At 37.2% G+C, this 19,009-nt stretch overlaps 1 protein-coding gene across 1 annotated transcript; it reads left to right on the forward strand.

The window, feature by feature from the left end:
* The first annotated feature begins 541 nt into the window (after nucleotides 1-541).
* On the forward strand, nucleotides 542-11,607 carry cdh17 (cadherin 17, LI cadherin (liver-intestine)). The gene is made up of 18 exons (XM_056380526.1): nucleotides 542-589; nucleotides 1,128-1,223; nucleotides 1,694-1,831; nucleotides 2,000-2,135; nucleotides 3,319-3,477; nucleotides 3,933-4,085; nucleotides 4,352-4,557; nucleotides 4,693-4,824; nucleotides 4,927-5,077; nucleotides 5,751-5,960; nucleotides 6,062-6,138; nucleotides 6,231-6,419; nucleotides 7,303-7,547; nucleotides 9,483-9,613; nucleotides 10,001-10,225; nucleotides 10,343-10,453; nucleotides 10,892-11,008; nucleotides 11,118-11,607. Exons 1-18 carry the CDS (start codon nucleotides 542-544, stop codon nucleotides 11,210-11,212), a joined length of 2,619 nt encoding a protein of 872 aa, XP_056236501.1. The 3' UTR covers nucleotides 11,213-11,607.
* The last annotated feature ends 7,402 nt before the right edge of the window (nucleotides 11,608-19,009 follow it).

A 19,009-nucleotide genomic window follows, 5' to 3' on the forward strand; every position in this document is an offset into this window, starting at 1 on the left:
GCGGCTGACTTCACCCTTTTCTCTTGCCAAGTCCAGGACACCTCAGACTTTTTCATTTATCAATATATTCCTGATATATTTTCTAAATATGGTCATTTTATGCGTGTTAGGTTTGTCTTGTTGACATTAATGAATATCAATATCAAAAGCAGAAAAAAGTAAAGATTATTCTTTTGGGTAGCTGTGTCACATCCAGGCTCTGAGTTACAGAAAGAGAAACCAGCTTGAAAAAAGTCACCTAAGTCTGGCGTTGTGTTTAAGCTCTTACTTTCAGTTAGGTTGAACCCTGACACTCTGGGTTCAATGATTTCTGGATTAATTGAAAAATAATAGTTCCTATCCAGTCTTCATTTTTTCTATAAGCATGTCGCATGAATTTAACAGCTGAGCAAAGTGAATATTACGCTTTGTAAAATTTAAATGTGTAATTTAAATCCTCCTCTTCGTGTCACCTCTCTGCCTCCTCAACCTACTTCCTCCACTCCCATCCCCCATATCTCCTCCTCCTCCTGCTCTTCCTCTCCCTTCCCAGCCTGTGATCATGACACCCATGGTGCATCTGTTGTTGCTCCCACTCCTGTTCAGCATTGTGAGTACATAGCGCTGCCAACTGCTGCTGCAGTTCTTCAATACATATTCATAAGTACTCAGATACATGAACCTGTTAAATGGTCTGTGGAATAGTCAGTGTGGATTAATTCTTAGATATAATCGTATACAATTTTTGGGACAGGTGTGGAACACAGGAAGAATAAAAAAGAAGATTTTATTTTTGGCATTTGCAGCATCCTGTACAAAGAAACTGTCTGTAAGGTTAAAGAAACGTGTCCAAGAAAGCCTTTCATAACTTATTTGAAACACTAAAAGGAAGTGAAAGTTGTTGCTAAACTAACTGTTAGTGTGTCTGTAGACTTTGCTCTCCCGTCCTCCTCTGGAATACATGAATTCTTCCACTTGTCCTGTAATTTTGGTTCAATAAATAACTGGCCCTCGATACCCGACTGCTTTCAGCTGCAGTTTCGCTAAAACGAAAAGGGCGAATGTGGGCGTGAGTGTGAGAGGTTCAATTTTACCTCACCCTGTACTGTATTCTGTGACCTTTGACCTCTATTTCTGTGCTCTGATAGGCTGGTGGGAAGGACCTGGAGGAAAAGAAGGGCCCATTTGAGAACAAGGTGCTGAATGTGCCAGAGGGGACACCAGTGCCATATCCCATATATCAGGTATTACACAAATGCCAGCAGTGGTGCAAAGTAACAAACTACATTTACTGAGTATTTAAATTTTCTGCTGCTTCATGCTTCTACTCCACAACATTTCAAAGGGAAATATTGTACTTTTTTACTGTACTTCATTCATCTGACAGCTTTCTATTTTTCAAATTAAGATTTCATATTACAAAACACATATGATAAAGTTTTAAAATGCAACATGAATCCCCTCTTCAAAAACGCAGTGTCTAGTTTGGTTCCCTTGTTTTCATAATGGAGTTTTACTACACTGCTGTATTATTACTTTACCAAAGTAACGTTTTTGAGCACTTCAAGCATAAGAGGTTTTAAGGATTTTAAGATGTCCGGTCTATTAACCCCCACTTTTAAAAGAATGTTTCCCTCAAATGAAGTCTTCAAAAGCGATTAATGAATCTTATTTTATCTCTTCAATTTTCTCCCTCCCATCTTTCACTCCATAGTTTCAGGTGACCCAGCCAGGTGTGAATAATTTCAGGCTGAGTGGAGAAGGTAAGGACTACATTCATATTTCAAAGGATGGGTGGCTCTACCTGGAGAAGCCTCTGGACTGGTCTCAAGATAACCATTACGCGATCATGGTAAAGTGCTCTGTCTACATATAGATAAACATACAGAAAAATTATACTCATACACTGCAGTAGCTAAAGCATATATATTTATATATATACTTGTGTGTGTGTGTGTGTGTGTGTGTGTGTGTGTGTGTGTGTGTGTGTGTGTGTGTGTGTGTGTGTGAACACATACAGGTGGAGGCACTGGCAGATGAAACGTTAGTGGAAGGTCCAGTTGATGTGACCATAAATGTGTTGGACATCAACAACAACGCTCCGTACTTCAACCAGAGTGAATACACAGCTGTGGTTAAAGAAAACCAAGCAAAAGGTGTGTGTGTGTGTGTGTGTGTGTGTGTGTGTGTGTGTGTGTGTGTGTGTGTTATAAGTACTTAAAGAAGAGGAGGAGAAAACACTTCTAATGCAAAAAGAAAAGCGTTAAAACTAAAAGTGGCATAGATGAAAATGTGTTCAGAGGCCAGGGAATAATTGGTGTCACTATAGCGTATATGCAGATCGAAGGCATTGATGGCTTCTTCCTATTGAAGCGATTACTTTCCACAAACTTTTTTTTTGCCTTTTAAGAGACCCTTTGTACTGTAACGTACATTTGAATTAAGGTATTTTACATGTTTTAGCCTATGAACTGCAAAGCATGTACTTACTGGCAATACTTTTTTCAAAGCAGACCAAAGACTAATTTAATTCTTACCTTCATGGTAACCCAAGATTTCACTATATTATGAAAACGAACCTGCAGAGATTAGAAAATGTTTAGGTCAGGGAATCCATCATTGTGAATTTTTGGTCTTCTGTTATTGTTTTGCAATAATCTGCAACTGCCTGGTGCATTCTGGGAATCTCAAAGGTCTGATTTTTGATAGCCTAATGCCAAAAAGTGTTGTACTCAGAAGCTACACTGTCAGAAAACAAGAAGAAATGAATTAATTAATTAAAATAATTTTAATTAGAACAAGCATATATGAACCAATATATATGTGATAATGTTAGGCTGCATCAAATAAGAAACAGTTCATTCATAAAGCTATTTAAGGGGAAATCAAAGGTTAAAATGGAGTTCAAGAGTTCAAATGATTGTTGGGATCGAGTATTGGGTGAAGTTCCTTTGTAGAATGCATCAACAATAAAGACTTGTTCCCTTGTTACAGCTGTATTACTATGCAATAAAAGATAAGATACAAAACAAAGGGTTATAAACCCTCATTGTGATGCACAGCTCAAACAAATTTACAGTCTCTCCAAACCTATTTTTATACTGTGCTAAAATGAAAGAAAACTGGTGTATTTTGAAATATGATTGACAGCTAAAATAAGTACAAACAATGTGTAGTTCATTGGTTCTAAAATATTTCTGACATGCATAAGGGTTAAGCGGTATTTCTGTTTGCTCTGTGTGTAAGAATGGAGATCCAGTCGTGTAGCATTTATGCTTCCCTGTTGTGACCCACCTAGTGCAAAATCCTGCAAAACATCTGTTCGGTCTGTTGTTCCAGGTGTCCCATTTACCCGTGTGTTTGCGCTGGATCAGGACGACCCCGAGACTCCTAACGCTCATCTGCGCTACAGCCTGGTCAGCCAGATCCCCGCCAAACAACACGTCCTCCTGTTCCAGATAGATCCCATCACAGGCGAGATCTCCACCACAGAACAAGGTGCCACACACACACGCCAATTCACACACAACCAAATGCACAGACATGAACCCAGACATAGACGCACAGAAATGGTTGGAGTGTCCGTGGGAAAGTCTATAATCCGTCCATCTCTGCCTGTAATCTGGCAGTATAGTGACACTGTAAATCCAGATTACAGAGCTCATCTTGTGTGCTCAAGATTAACACTGATTGGAGGCAGATTGCCTAAATGTGTCGCGTGATTTTGATTACTTTGAGTGTGTGTATGAGCATGTGAATGAGTCTGAAGATGTCTGTTCACACATCTGTGCACTGTGAGGCAAAGTTATCACATTTCTCAGACAGGAGCTCCTTGTGAGAGCAGAGATGTTCTTTTTGTAGACCTCTTACTTGTATGAAAATACATATGTGTATATATGTGCATGTGTGGAAGCATGCTCAAAGATATTTGATGTATGTGTGTCTTTCAACAGGGGAACAGATGCTAAAGGCCAGACAGGGCATCATGTATGGCAGGGAAGAAGATCAGAGCATTGACGCTCTGAAGACAAAGTTTAACGACTACTGTCCAGGCCAGACGGTCCCCTATGAAAAAAACCCCTTCTTCACCTGTGTGGAGAGAGAAGGTCTGTGTCCAGATGTGTCTAGCATAAAACTACAATGATAAACACTGACTGTAATGAAGAAACGACTGTTAAAGATTAGTGCTGGCTGTGTGATTTGTTGTTGGGTGTTGAGTTGATGGTTGTCAGCCGAACAGAGTTGTTGAGCCAAATCCATGTGAGAACCACTGAAATGTTTTTGTGATGTTATCCCCATAATCTTTCTTTTTCTTTTTTGTTGCCTGTACAATGGTTCTAACTGCCACCTTCATCTTCCTCTGTGGTGTCAGAGATGAGGAGGAGGAATGTGGACCCTCTGGGGGACCCAGACTACACCCTGTATGTGCGTGTGCAGGACCAGGGAGGAGAATCAGAGACTGCGCTGAGTGGAAATGCCAGAGTTCACATTGTTGTGCAGCAAAACCTGTGGATCAATCCTGGACCCATAAGGGTTCAAGAAAACTTGGCAGAAACTTATCCTCTGAAAATTGCACAGGTGTGGTGGGGTAAACGCACCAACTCTGCACAAACCTCACAAATGTAGACATGTGAAAGTACAAACACTCACTGTAGCTCTATATCCATAAAGTAAACCCCCTACTGCGGGTTCTTCCCCTCTCTCTGGATCCAGGTCCAGTCCAATGACCCTGATGCCAAGTACAGCTTAATGCAGAAAGAGAGAATGCTGATATTCCCCTTCCAGATAACAGGAAATGGAGAAATACTCCTGAATGAGCCGCTTGACAGAGAAGACCACGACATGGTACATGACGCATGATTAGTTTTCTCATTACATCTCCCTTTACTCTTGTAGAAGACTAACGTCTAGGGATTGTTCTTGAATGTGTGTTGGTTCTGTTTTTAGTACATCCTTGTGGTATTGGCAATGGATAGTGATGGCAAAGAGGTGGATCCGCCCATGGAGATTCAAGTCTTGGTGCAGGATGTGAATGACAATTCACCAGTGTGTGAAAATGAGGAGAGCATATTTGAGCTTCAGGAGAATGAGCCAGTAGGTAAGTAGCATGTGTGATTACTAAATAACCCAGTTGAAGGTTTGGATGTGGCATTAAACACTTTGGTTTGGTAGAACCCGCTCTACAGAACAAACTTCAGAGTTTGTTTGATGAGTGCGAAGAATAACACACATTTATCACGTAACTTACTCCTACATCCATTCAAGTGTACGAACAACCTTTAAGAGCAGCTCTCAAGTTATCACATGATTAACTGCATATATACTCAGAGCAGGAGTAGCCATCTGTCCCATTGTTCATAATCTAAAAAATATTCTTAAATTGTATTCAGTGATATTCTATCCTGCAAAAACATGCATTTTTTTAAGTTAATTTTATTTGTGTGAAATTCCAACTTTTGTAAGAAACTGACTGAAATGGAAATAAGAGGAAAACTAAACTGTAACAGGAAAGAGATGCATCAGAGAAATTTTATAATAAGGAGAATTTAGTGCCACATTGACAAGACAGACAATAATCATACATGAAAATGATTTCAGCTAACATATTAATATCAATGATATGTGTTCACCTCTGGTTCTGTACTGCAGCCATCTAGGACTTTCTCTTGACCAGCTTAAGAGACCTATGGAGCTCACTTAAAAGTATTTATCTGTCATGAGAAAATTGCTAAATAGCTTTTATTCTTAAATTCTGGCTCATGTGGTTCCAGGCAGCCTGGTTGGAGAGCTGGTGGCCCATGATAATGATGAAGAAGGGACACTGAATGCTCAGTTGACTTACGCCATCTTGTCCCAAAATCCACCCACCACACCCAATGTCTTCTCCATCGATTCTGCTTCCGGAAGAATTCAGGCATTGCGCTCGCTGCAGCGAAAAGAACACCAGCTCTATCACCTCAGTGTCAGAGTCAGCGACCCAGGTAACACACACATGCTGTATGATGTGGCAACACCTGAAAGAACTGTGGAGGTCAGTCAGTTGTCACTCCAAGCTGTAGTACTCACAGTATTTGTCTCACAGCTTTCACCACAGATTGTAAGGTCGTCATCAAGGTCATTGATGTCAACAACGAGATGCCTTTGTTTGAGAAGAATGATGTGAGTATTTGAACTTGTCACCTGCCTCTCATTTCTCATGCTGTTTGGCTGATTATCTTCACGTTTCTGTGTCGTTGTGCGTCTGTGTGCAGTATGGCAACCACACTCTAGCGGAGGACACCCCTGTTGGAAGCACAGTGGCGACCATCAGAGCGACAGATGCCGATGACCCAGACAGCGGCAGCTCCCTTATCGAGTTCCACATCTCTGCTGGCAACGATGATGAGGTTTTTGCTGTGGAAACAGACGGCAAAGGCGTCGGCCAGCTGGTCATAGCTAGGGTACGGCATCTCCATTCTCTACATCTCCCACATAAACATACACACATGATTTCATGCATTTGTGTGCATGATCTTTAAGTTTACTTGCTGTAACATTTGAGGTCCCTTATACCTTAAGAAGTTCACAATTTTCTCCCATGGTCTATGTTTTTTATTTGTGTGATGTACTCTTGTGTTTCAGCTCAATTCATTTACAATATACTGAGTCATCTGACAATTATTCTTTAAATGAATAAATGTACCATTTAGTCTATAAAATGTGATCAAAACATCCAAAGTGATGTCGAAGCTGTGTGAAATAACTTGTCAAAACTCAAAGGTATCAGATTTATAACCATATAAAACAGAGAAAAGCTCCTCACATTTGAGTTGGAACCAGAAAATGTTTGTCTTTTTTGCTTGATACATGATTTAAACAATTGATTTATATTCAAAATAGTTGATTCATTTTCTGCTGACTCACTAATTTTTTCAGTACTACTTAAGTTTCTCACAAAAACACTAAGAGCAGCCCAGCTATTATATGTCCTGCTGTTACAGATTGAGATGCATGTCACATGACCAGGAGAGATCAAACATTCATCATTTTCTATTATATTTCTGAAAATTGTCGTAAGAAAATATATTTGGCATCCCTGATAGCTACTGTTAATGTTATGGCTGACTGCCCTGAGGTTAATGTAAAAAGCCTGCTCAGTCCAGTAAGTGTATGTTACTTCTACTAGCAACTGCACATTTTTCATGACAACATACTGTACAAGTCCAGTTAGTAATGATTAAACCATGACTGTTCATTATCTTTCACAGGCTGTGACCAAAAAAAATCCTCTCTGTCTCTCTTTCTCTGCTGCTTCTTATAACCAGCCTGTTTCTCACCCAACAGCCTTTGGACTTCGAGTCCTTTTCCACCTACAACCTCAAGATTGATGCTCGTAACCCAGAGCCGCTCATGAAAGGCCTGGAGTACGGCAGTGAATCCACAGCCGTCGTCTCTGTGTCTGTCACTGACATAGACGAGGCCCCGGAGTTTAGCCTGGACATCCTGGATGTGACTGTGCATGAAAACACCACCAAGGGATCAGTGCTGCTCAAAGTGGAGGCAAAGGACCCAGAGGGCAAAGAGATCGGGTAAACACACACACACACACCAACAGCTGCTCAGCATCCCAGCCAGAACTGCTTTTAGTTCATCAGCTGCATATATGAGACTTGACTTAGTAATGTCAGTCCATAATACAACACATACGTACAATGGCACGAAACAATAGTAAGGTGACACAGGCACAGACTTTTTGATCCCCAGAAACAAAACAGTAAATAATAGAATAAATATGAAATAGCTATAATTACACCATATATATTAAAACAGTGAAAAAATACAGTTATGAAGGAATAAAAAATGTAAGAATCTTTATATGAAGTTATAGTACAACCAGTCACAGCCTGTAGGAGGAAGCTGTTTAACAGACTTCTGGTTCTAGCTCTAATGCTGCAGAACCTCCTGCCTGATTGTAGAGGATCAAAGTATTTGTGAGGTGGGTATGAGGGGTACCTGACAATGTTCAGTGGCTTGTGAAGGCATGGGTTCTGGTTCCGCTCCCCTGACTACCGACTTCACTGTCACTGTTATTGCAGCTTGTGTACTAAGTGAGGAAGCAATATGTCAGCACCCTCTCAACTGTGCCTCTGTAAAAGGGTGTGAGAATATTAGGGGGGAGTGTTGAGTGTTGGTCGCTTGCTTCAGTTTCCAAAGAAAGTGCAATCTCTGCTGGGCCCATTTCGACCAGGTGATTCCATCCGAGCTCTGCACCTCACTGTGGAGCCGCTGATACTGAGGGAAGTCGGCGATCATTTACTTAGTATTAGTCGACGTTGAGCACCTGATTATTATCCATACACCAGGGTGTTTGACCTCCTCACTGTACATTGTCTCGTTATTTCTGGTGATGAGGCGTACCAGTGTAGTGTCATTCGCAAATTTGATGATCTGGTTTCCCCTGAATCTGGCAGTACAGACGTGTGTTAGCAATGTAAACAAGCACACAGTCTTGGGGGGTGGGGGTGTTAGGGCTCAGCGTGATAGAGCCTGAGATTCTACTGCCAACACAAAATGGCACTCAGTCAGGAGATTCATAATTCAGCAACAGGTAGAGGTATTGAGGCTGAGCAGGGAACGTTTCTCCTGTAGTCTCTTTGGGATAAGATTAGATAAGATAATATAAACTTTATTGTCCATTAGACTTGCCTAAACTTGAAATTTGTCTTTGACAGCCGTGCAACACAGTAAAACCATTGATATATGAAATACACAAAATACACAAAAATACATAGTATCGTTGATGCAAAACTGAAATCTATGTACAGAATTCTAGCATAGGTGCCTTTAGTATCCAGGTGAGTGAGTAGTTAACAACCTAACTACAGAGCTATTACATTTCTTCCACAATATTATGGTCTAAATATGAAATTATATTTCCTCTGTAGTGTTCTTTTAAAACCAGATTATAAACCCTGTATGTTAGGAATCTCTGAGTTACACTTAACCTGAGTCCCTGCTTATTTACGTCAGTTCCATCCAAAACCTTCCCTAACCACTTGTTCAAATGTTTTAATTAATTAATTAATTTATTTATTTATTTTGGCTGCGGTAACTTCTAAAATAGCGGCAAGCTGTTAACCTAAACCCAGACTTTAAAGCATCCTCTTAGAAACATATTGGAGACACCCTGTTCATGCGCTCCTATAATTTATGAGCTGGACTCTAACAAGATGTCCTGAAAGATAATGAATACAAACAGCTCACACACATGGCTTTCGTATCTTAGGAAATGTACCGCTAGATTAGCTCTGGCTTAGTTTCTAAAGTTACTGCTTCTGTTTGGACCATCAGGGTTACCCAAAACAGACTATCGATTTCTTCTGGCTACCATTATTTCCTCTGGCCATCAATTCAGTGTCTGCTGTATTATGCATGGTTTGTCACTATGAGTGTGTGTGTGTTTGTGTGTGTGGCGTTGTGTGTGTGTGTGGCGTTGTGTGTAATTCCTGTTGTGTATTGTGCAGTTTCAAGTTGGATGGTGACACTCGTGGCTGGCTGCAGATCGATGCTGCCACAGGAGAGGTCAAGACCAAAGGAAAGCTGGACAGAGAGGCCGTGGAGACTTTCGAAGTCACTGTCACTGCATTTGAGAAGGGTGAGATAATATAGAGACACATATCACAGCTTTTCAGTTATTATATAGGCCACACAGTTTCTCGGTCAATACTGAATCAAAATATTGTTTAAAGAACGAGCAAAAACAATGTCAAAGGTGAAACCAAGAAAGATTCTGTCCTAACTAAAACATTTTTGGAACAGAAATGGGTTCAATCCCTTTTAATAGCATTACAGTGTATAATAGTTATTTGATCACATGACAAAATTTAAATGTGTTGTGGCATTTAACCTCCAAGATCAAACAATTATATATATATATATATATATATATATATATATATATATATATATACTGTATATATATATATATAAATACTTATGAGCCAGTGCACCTTTTTTCATACTTGCTGATCTCTCTCTACAGAAAACCCTGAGAAGTCTACTGAGCGTGTCATGTCTGTGAGGCTGCTGGATGTGAACGACAACGTCCCCAAACTGACAAAGACCCAGGCCTTCATTTGCATAATGAAGCCCGAACCTGTCATCCTCCAGGCCCAAGATGGAGACAGCGCCCCCTTCTCCCAGCCCTTCACCTTCACCCTGGCCCACACCAAGAAGTCACCCAACTGGGAACTCGTCACTCTTGACGGTACGTTGACATACTGCACCAATAAAGTCACAGTGTGTATTACAAGATGGGGCACAACTGAAAAGGTGTAAATTCAGACTGTCACATTCTCCTTGTTTCCTTTTGTGTGTCATGCAGGCACAAGAGCTAAACTGATGCTGAAGAAAAGACCAGCTGAGGAGAAAACCATCACACTTCCCATTAACATTAAAGACAATGTAGGCCTGGGAATCACACAGCCGTTTGAGGGTGAGTCGGCTCTTTAAGTTCAGCTTCTAGGATAAGTCTGACAAACAATACCATGAAAAGATGAAAACCAACAACGAATGAACCACAACGATGATTCAAAGATTTCCGGGTAAAGCCCCGGAGCTCCACTGAACCTATAGATAAACCTGCAGAGAATTATCACCCGGATCTACAGCAAGTTTCAATTCATTGTTTCATCGCTGTCCAGCACACAACTCTCGCTGCTGTCATAGTGTCGTTAAGGGCTGCAGCAGGCAGAAGAAAACTGTTGTATTGACAGATGGTCTGACACATTGTTAATTTTGATCTTTTCATGGGATTTGTTGACAGTAAGAAAAATAGATTAACACCAGCTTTATCCTTTAAAGTCAATCCCTTCGCACTCTACAGCATATGACTGATGCACGTGTGGGTTGATCTCTCCTTTCTACATGCCAGTGAAAGTATGTAACTGCACAGAGCTGGGCTACTGCTACATGGCACCAGAACAGCGTAGCTTCAGTTACGGAACGGGAGCCACCATCGGGATCCTGGCTGGCACCATGGGATTCTGCGGTAAGTCTGACAAACATTGTACTAGAGTCGTACCTGAAGTTATTGTCCAGTTTTATGTTGCTGTTGCTGACTCCTGCTATAAATAACTTCTGTTTCTTCCTCATTGCAGTTATTATATTCATCATAACGATCAAACAAATTAATAAAGGGAACAAGAAGAGGAAAGCCCAGACTGATGAGGAAGAGAAGAATGCCATAATGTAGAGACACACACAAAGTCATTTACTTTAGCTTATTTTATTTTATTTGCAAGAGAGCTTGATAAATAGGTGCTGTGCATACTTAGTTAAACTGTCATGCGGTCCCATGCTAATCAAACATTAATGCACCTTCCTGACTTAATTTATTAAGATGTGAGTCCCAGAATTTGGTTGTTTCATTAGCAGTTTCATCATCTCACATAATTGAATTAGTTTCTGGCCCAGAGCTTGTTTTGATATTGCCTTCTGCTTCAATGTAACAGCCTACTGTTGAATGTTAAGAATATCTTAAAGGTTAAGCAACATCTTTAACCCAGAATGTCACTGTTGTCACAGAATAATAAATCATGTGTTTTGTAATGAACAATCACTGCTCTGTTTCCAAATAAACAAACTGGGAACAACTTTGGTTTTCACATCATCCTTGTATGTGTGTGTGTGTGTGTGTCTGTTTGCATGGGTGCACGAAAAATATGTTTAAATTTGTGTTCCCTGAAGGGTTGCAGTCTTAAGAACTGGTTACTCTACTGAGCTACTATTGTTATTATTTTGCTGTTATTTCTTATCTACCATTTATTGCTGATTGTGCATCTTGCATATTAAATTGATATATGGAACAATCGGATCGATTTTTTGGATCATTTAGGTATTATCTTATGGGTGAAATTATATTTTGTACATGCAGTGACCGGGCCCTTCACACAAGCTTTTGAAGCTTATTGGGGTGTCCCATTTTCACCCATTACTATTACTATGTTTGTATACTTGTATTTTATTCTTTATTTCTGATTTGTGTGTGAAAAAAAGAAATGAAACGCACATGTCAGACCAGACTCGTGGTGCTGCAGGTGATCTGTAACATGAGACACAAGCACACCTCAGCTTGATACTCAAAACTTCCTGTCCGCAGTCTTTTCTCAGGAAGTCTTCTTTTCAGATTTCTGATGAGCATTTACTCTGAATTCATGGTCCTGTCCATCTTTTTCTCTCCTCCTTCCTCTCTCCCCACCGGTCAGCCGCTGAGCAGTCGAGTCCACAGTGCTGCAGCAGCAAGTGATGCTTTGAGTCATCTCTGTGACAGTGGGAGACCATGGGCCACAGATTGTTAGTGGTGCTGAAAAGAGGATGGCATTATTGCGGGCTTTTGTGCAGGACAATGAGGCAGCAACACAAAAAACACACTCTGAGTGGCAAAACAGACACATGTTGAATGTGGGTGCCACATGTGCTGCCACGACCATGCATCCTTCCAATCCATGTGCCACGTTTGTGAGTTGCTGTGTGTGCGTGTGTGCCAGTGTGTGTGTGTGTGTGTGTTTGGGATGAGTCATCGAGCGGCCTGCTGCAGCTTTCAAAAGCCAAACAGGAAAACAGTGTCAGAGGCAGAGGAGCACACTAAGCTACAGCCTCATAATGATAAACTCAACATGGAGCCTCTCCAGTGTTTATGTCTGCACTCTCTCTTCGCCTGTATCCCAGCAACACTTTCCACAACAACACACGCACACATGGATAGTCCTGGAGGGCTGGTGGGAGAAGTTGAAAGGTTGAAGGACTGAAGAGAAGAGGTGGACAGGGAGAGTAAACTGTGTGATGGATAATGCCACAACCTCAGCGTATCAAACCTCACTATCCCCACTGCACATGACTGTTTCTGTCTGTGCTGGAGAACCCTTTTATCCTAATATAGAAATACTAAGGGAGTATATTGACATCATAATCACAATCAGCAATGATCACTTGATGTGACATCAGGCCAGATTTATTTAAAGGTCACCTGACAGAATTTTATTGTATAAAATGTCCATGTTTCCCAAAAACAGTCAGGAATTTATCAGCTTATTAATAGTATACACATACACACACATACATACATAATAGGATACACACATGGGGTAATTGTTTTGCTATTTTCAACCTTTTTTTTCAAACAATATATTGTAATGTTTCTCAACATATAAACATTATCCTCTTTAATGATACAAGCAAAACTCAGTGGCCACAATAACTAAACATCTGGTTTATAAGAAGGATACATTAGTGTGGTGTCCATAGTACATAGCATATGACATATTCAAAGAGAAAATTACACACTCACGTAAGTATTAATTTGAAAATTGCAATCTTTCATTCCTTTTATTACAATATTTAAAAGTCTTTGACCTGTGTATTTGAAGAAGGATGCCCACGTTTTTTTAATGTAAAAAAGGTAATCAATTCTAAATTTTTAACCTGTATGTAAGATTATTGTAAAGACTATTTTTATAATTGCACAATGTATTTATAGGTTATTAATTCATCATCAACAATAATTAATTTCTGTTTTTATTGTTTATTGTCACTTTAGATATCAATAAATTATATGATTTGTAATATTTCCATGACACTTGTGGTCCTCCATAGAGGTCAGCTCAGTTACCCTTTTCTCTTAAAGGCAGAGCACTTGACTGAAGTTCAGTGCAGAAGAAGTGAAACTTCCTCCGATTTATTACTGACATTTTGCTTCATGGAAAATAGAAAACACACTTAAGATAAAACTAGAGCATTTCTGTATTTTGTAAAATGTAGAAGTTTTGTCAACTGAGGACAGATTTAATACACTGCTTTAGAAATTATTAAAAGCTATCAGTTTTTAAATAATAGTTTCTAATCTAAACCTATTAAAACCACAAATACATAGACCTACATGTTGGGGGATAACTTTGATTCCCTCTGTTGTAATATTTTATATCAGAAAGCGTTGGTTTGGTTGTGTGGGATGATTTTTGTTACGCATCCTGCGTCATAATCCCAAATGTAAATAAATTCCGCAAGCAAGTGACACTTTGCTTTGACGACCTAGTCCTGGAAAAAGCACCCGTGCTGCAGCGGAAATGAGGCATGCAATTTACCAAAATGTGATGCGGAGCTGTTTATTACCATTAAACTGTCTGAGCGTCACCTATAAACCAAACACATCAGTTGTTCTGGACACTTACAGTATATGTCAGTATGATGACCACGAAAAAGATGTTTAACTCTTGAAGTACAACTTACTTTCTCTTTTCTCTGTGATAGAATAGAATAAAGTGAGATTACTCTATAGTTCCCTCTATTAATAAAAAATAGAAGAAAAGGTGCAGGTAGGTTAGATTAAGTATTCCTCAAGTAAATGTGCAGGACTACAGTAAATAAAAGTATTTTTGTCAACAATCTTGTATGACGATGATTTGTAAGATTTTTATTTTATAATGTTGCTGTAATAGTTTGAACTAGGCTGATGATGTCTGCAAATACCGCATGTTTTTAAAATGACTAAAAGTTCACTTGGGTATGTTCACCAGATGTTGAATTTTATTAGATGTAGTTGTGAAGAAGTTGCAGCTTGTTGGAAAACCGACAATTTATATACAATTTACATAGTCAGTATTGTTTTCCCATTATGTACAGTATTAAAATTCATGCTTTTCTGTCTTTAGAGGTTTAAAGAGTGAAATTAAAACTGAATGAACTTGGACCTGATTCCAAACTCACAGTTATATAACATAAATAAAATGAATTGTTTAATCGTTTAAATCCCTACTTTTATGGAGTACCTTACAAACTATAAAACCTAGATACATGGTTAAATTCTAAGACCAGAGATATAGTAAAGCTCAATAGAGAACGAAAATACATGATCTTTTAAGATAAGTTAATGCTTCACACCTGGTCACACATAGAGCATTTATGATCTCTATGTAAACATTGCATTAAAGTGTGTTATGACCATTTATTTATGTTTATATGAATCCCTATTAATGCTAAGTAGAGGGAGTTACCAGTTTGAATTTATTTTATCATATAACTGAAGGTTAAAGGAAAAGCACTGCATTTCAATTATTTAACTATATTATTTATTGATGTATTCAGTTATATTTTGTTATGCACATAATACACAAATTGTCCAGTTATTGGCAGTGTTTTTCCAGAACTGGTATGTGTCATAATTTAACCTCCATTGGACACTTATTCTTTTTGATACTGCAGCATCATCTAGTGGTGGTAAAGTGACTCACCAGCTGCCTCACCAGCCAAGGGTCATACTTAAAAGCCTGGGACATGCTAACCTTTCAGGTATTTGTCAGTTACTGACAAACATGCTTGTCAATTACTGAACAACACCTGACATAAAAGGCATGAATAAGTCATGGAAGAAGAAGAAAGAAATAAAACTGTCTAATATAAGGTATTACAGTCGCCAATTTATCTAATGTACATGTCATTGGATTGCAGGAGGAAGCTGAAGTAACCCTAGAGGTCCTAGAAGATAGTAAAGCATAAAAACGTCATAGTATATTAAATCATCACAAAGTCATAGTATAGTAAGGCATAAAATGTTTAAAAAACATCAAAGTACTGTAAGGCATAAAAACATCATAGTATAATAAGGCATAAAAATGTAAAAAAAATGTACTGCATAAAATCATCACAGTATAGTACTTTGTAAAAATGTCATAAAAAATCATACTATAGTCAGGCATGAAAACATCAAATAACGTCACAGTATAGTAAGGCCGAAAAACGTCAAAAAAAATTTGTCAAAAACGTTATAGTATATTATGGCATAAAAATGTCAAATAACGTCACAGTATAGTATGGCAAAGAATTCTCAAAGAACCTCATAGTATAGCATGACATAAAATTGTCATAATATAATATGGCAAAAGAATCTCAAAAACGTCATAGTATAGTATGGCATAAAATTCTCAGAAACCTCATAGTTTAATATGGCAAAAAATTCTCAAAAAATTCATAGTATAGTATGCGATAAAGTTGTCATAATATAGTATGAGATAAAAATGTCAAAAGTCGTCGTAGTATAGTGTGGCAAAAAATTCACAAAAACGTTATACCAAAGTATGACTAAGAATTCGCAAAAAACATCATAGTATAAGGTGCCAAAAAGTTGTCATAGTATGGTATGGCATAAAAATTCTAAAAAAACATCATAGTATAGTATGGCAAAAAATTCTCAAAAACGTCATAGTATAGTATGCCATAAAGTTGTCATCGTATAGTATAGCATAAAAATGTCAAAATTCATCATAGTATAGTATGGCAAAAAATTGTCAAAAACGTCATGGTATAGTATGGCAAAAAATTCTTAAAAAACCTCATAGTATAGTATGCCATAAAGTTGTCATAGTATAGTATGGCATAAAAATGTCAAAAAACGTCATAGTATAGTAAGGCAAAAAATTCTCAAAAACCTCATAGTTTAATATGGCAAAAAATTCTCCAAAAATTCATAGTATAGTATGCGATAAAGTTGTCATAATATAGTATGAGATAAAAATGTCAAAAGTCGTCGTAGTATAGTAAGGCAAAAAATTCTCAAAAATGTCATAGTATAATATGCCATAAAGTTGTCATAGTATAGTATGGCATAAAAATGTCAAAAAACGTCATAGTATAGTATGGCAAAAAATTCTCAAAAATGTCATAGTATAATATGCCATAAAGTTGTCATCGTATAGTATAGCATAAAAATGTCAAAATTCATAATAGTATAGTATGGCAAAAAATTCTCAAAAACCTCATAGTTTAATATGGCAAAAAATTCTCAAAAAATTCATAGTATAGTATGCGATAAAGTTGTCATAATATAGTATGAGATAAAAATGTCAAAAGTCGTCGTAGTATAGTGTGGCAAAAAATTCTCAAAAATGTCATAGTATAGTATGCCATAAAGTTGTCATAGTATAGTATGGCATAAAAATGTCAAAAAACGTCATAGTATAGTAAGGCAAAAAATTCTCAAAAAAGTCCTACTAAAGTATGACTAAGAATTCGCAAAAAACATCATAGTATAAGGTGACAAAAAGTTGTCATAGTATAGTATGGCATAAAAATTCTCAAAAAACATCATAGTATAGTAAGGCAAAAGATTCTCAAAAACGTCATAGTATAGTGTGGCAAAAAATTCTCAAAAAATTCATAATATAGTATGTGATAGAGTTGTCATAATATAGTATGAGATAAAAATGTCAAAAGTCGTTGTAGTATAGTATGGCAAAAAATTCTCAAAAACGTCATACTAAAGTATGACTAAGAATTCCCAAAAAACATCATAGTATAAGGTGCCAAAAAGTTGTCATAGTATAGTATGGCATAAAAATGTCAAAAAAACGTCATAGTATAGGATGGCAAAAAATTCTCAAAAAACATCATAGTATAATATGCCATAAAGTTGTCATAGTATAGTATGGCATAAAAATTACAAAAAAACCTCGTAGTATAGTATGGCAAAAAATTCTCAAAACATCATAGTATATTATGCCATAAAGTTTTCATAGTATAGTATGGCACATAAATGTCAAAAGTCGTCATAGTATAGTATGGCAAAAGATTCTCAAAAACGTCATAGTATAGCATTCCATAAACTTGTCATAGTATAGTGACATATAAAATGACAAAGAACGTCATAGTATAGTATGGCACATAAATGTCATAAAGTTGTCATAGTATAGTATGGCATAAAAATGTCAAAAAAACGTCATAGTATAGTATGGCATAAAATTCTCAAAAACGTCAGAGTATAGTGTGGGAAAAAATTCTCAAAAAACATCATATTATAGTATGCCATCAAATTGTCATAGTATAGTAAGGCATAAAAATGTCAAAAAACATCATAGTATAGTATGGCACAAAATTCTCAAAAAACCTCATAGTATAGTATGGCATAAAAATTTAATAAAACGTCATATTATAGCATGGCATAAAAATCCCCAAAACATCGTAGTATAGTATGCCATAAAGTTGTCATAGTATAGTATGGTAAAAAAAATGGCAAAAAACGTCATAGTATAGTATGGCAAAAAATTCTCAAAAAACGTCATAGTATAATATGCCATAAAGTTGTCATAGTATAGTATGGCATAAAAATGTCAAAAAATATCATAGTATATTATGGCAAAAATTCTCAAAACGTCATAAAATATTATGCCATAAAGTTGTCATAGTATAGTATGGCACAAAAATGTCAAAAGTCATCATAGTATAGTATGGCAAAGAATTCTCAAAAACGGCATAGTATAGTAAGGCAAAAAATTCTCAAAAAAGTCATAGTATAGTGTCGCAAATAATTCTCAAAAAACCTCATAGTATAGCATTCCATAAACTTGTCATAGTATAGTGAGATATAAAATGACAAAGACCGTCATAGTATAATATGGCAAAAAATTCTCAAAAAACATCGTAGTATAATATACCATAAAGTTGTCAAAGTATAGTATGGCATAAAAATGTAAAAAAACGTCATAGTATAGTATGGCAAAAATTTTTAAAAACGTCATAGTATAGAATGGCAAAGATTTCTCAAAAAACCTCATAGTATAGTATGCCATAAAATTGTCATAGTATAGTATGGCATAAAAATGTCAAAAAACGTCATAGTATAGTATGGCATGAAATTCCCCAAAACGTCATAGTATAGTAAGGCAAAAAATTTAAAATATGTCATAGTTTATTATGGCAAAAAGTTCATAGTATAGTATGGCAAAAAATTCTCAAAAACGTCATAGAATTGTATGCCATAAAGTTGTCATCGTATAGTATAGCATACAAATGTCAAAAGTCATCATAATATAGTATGGCAAAAAATTATCAAAAACGCTATAGTATAGTGTGGCATAAATTTCTCAAAAAACATGATATCATATTAATCCATCTAATTGTCATAGTATAGTAAGGCATAAACATTTCAAAAAACCTCATAGTATAGTATGACATAAAATTCTGAAAAATATCATAGTATAGTATGCTAAAAAATTCTAACAAA

Source organism: Seriola aureovittata, chromosome 7 (assembly GCF_021018895.1).
Source record: "Seriola aureovittata isolate HTS-2021-v1 ecotype China chromosome 7, ASM2101889v1, whole genome shotgun sequence".
NCBI lineage: Eukaryota > Metazoa > Chordata > Actinopteri > Carangiformes > Carangidae > Seriola > Seriola aureovittata.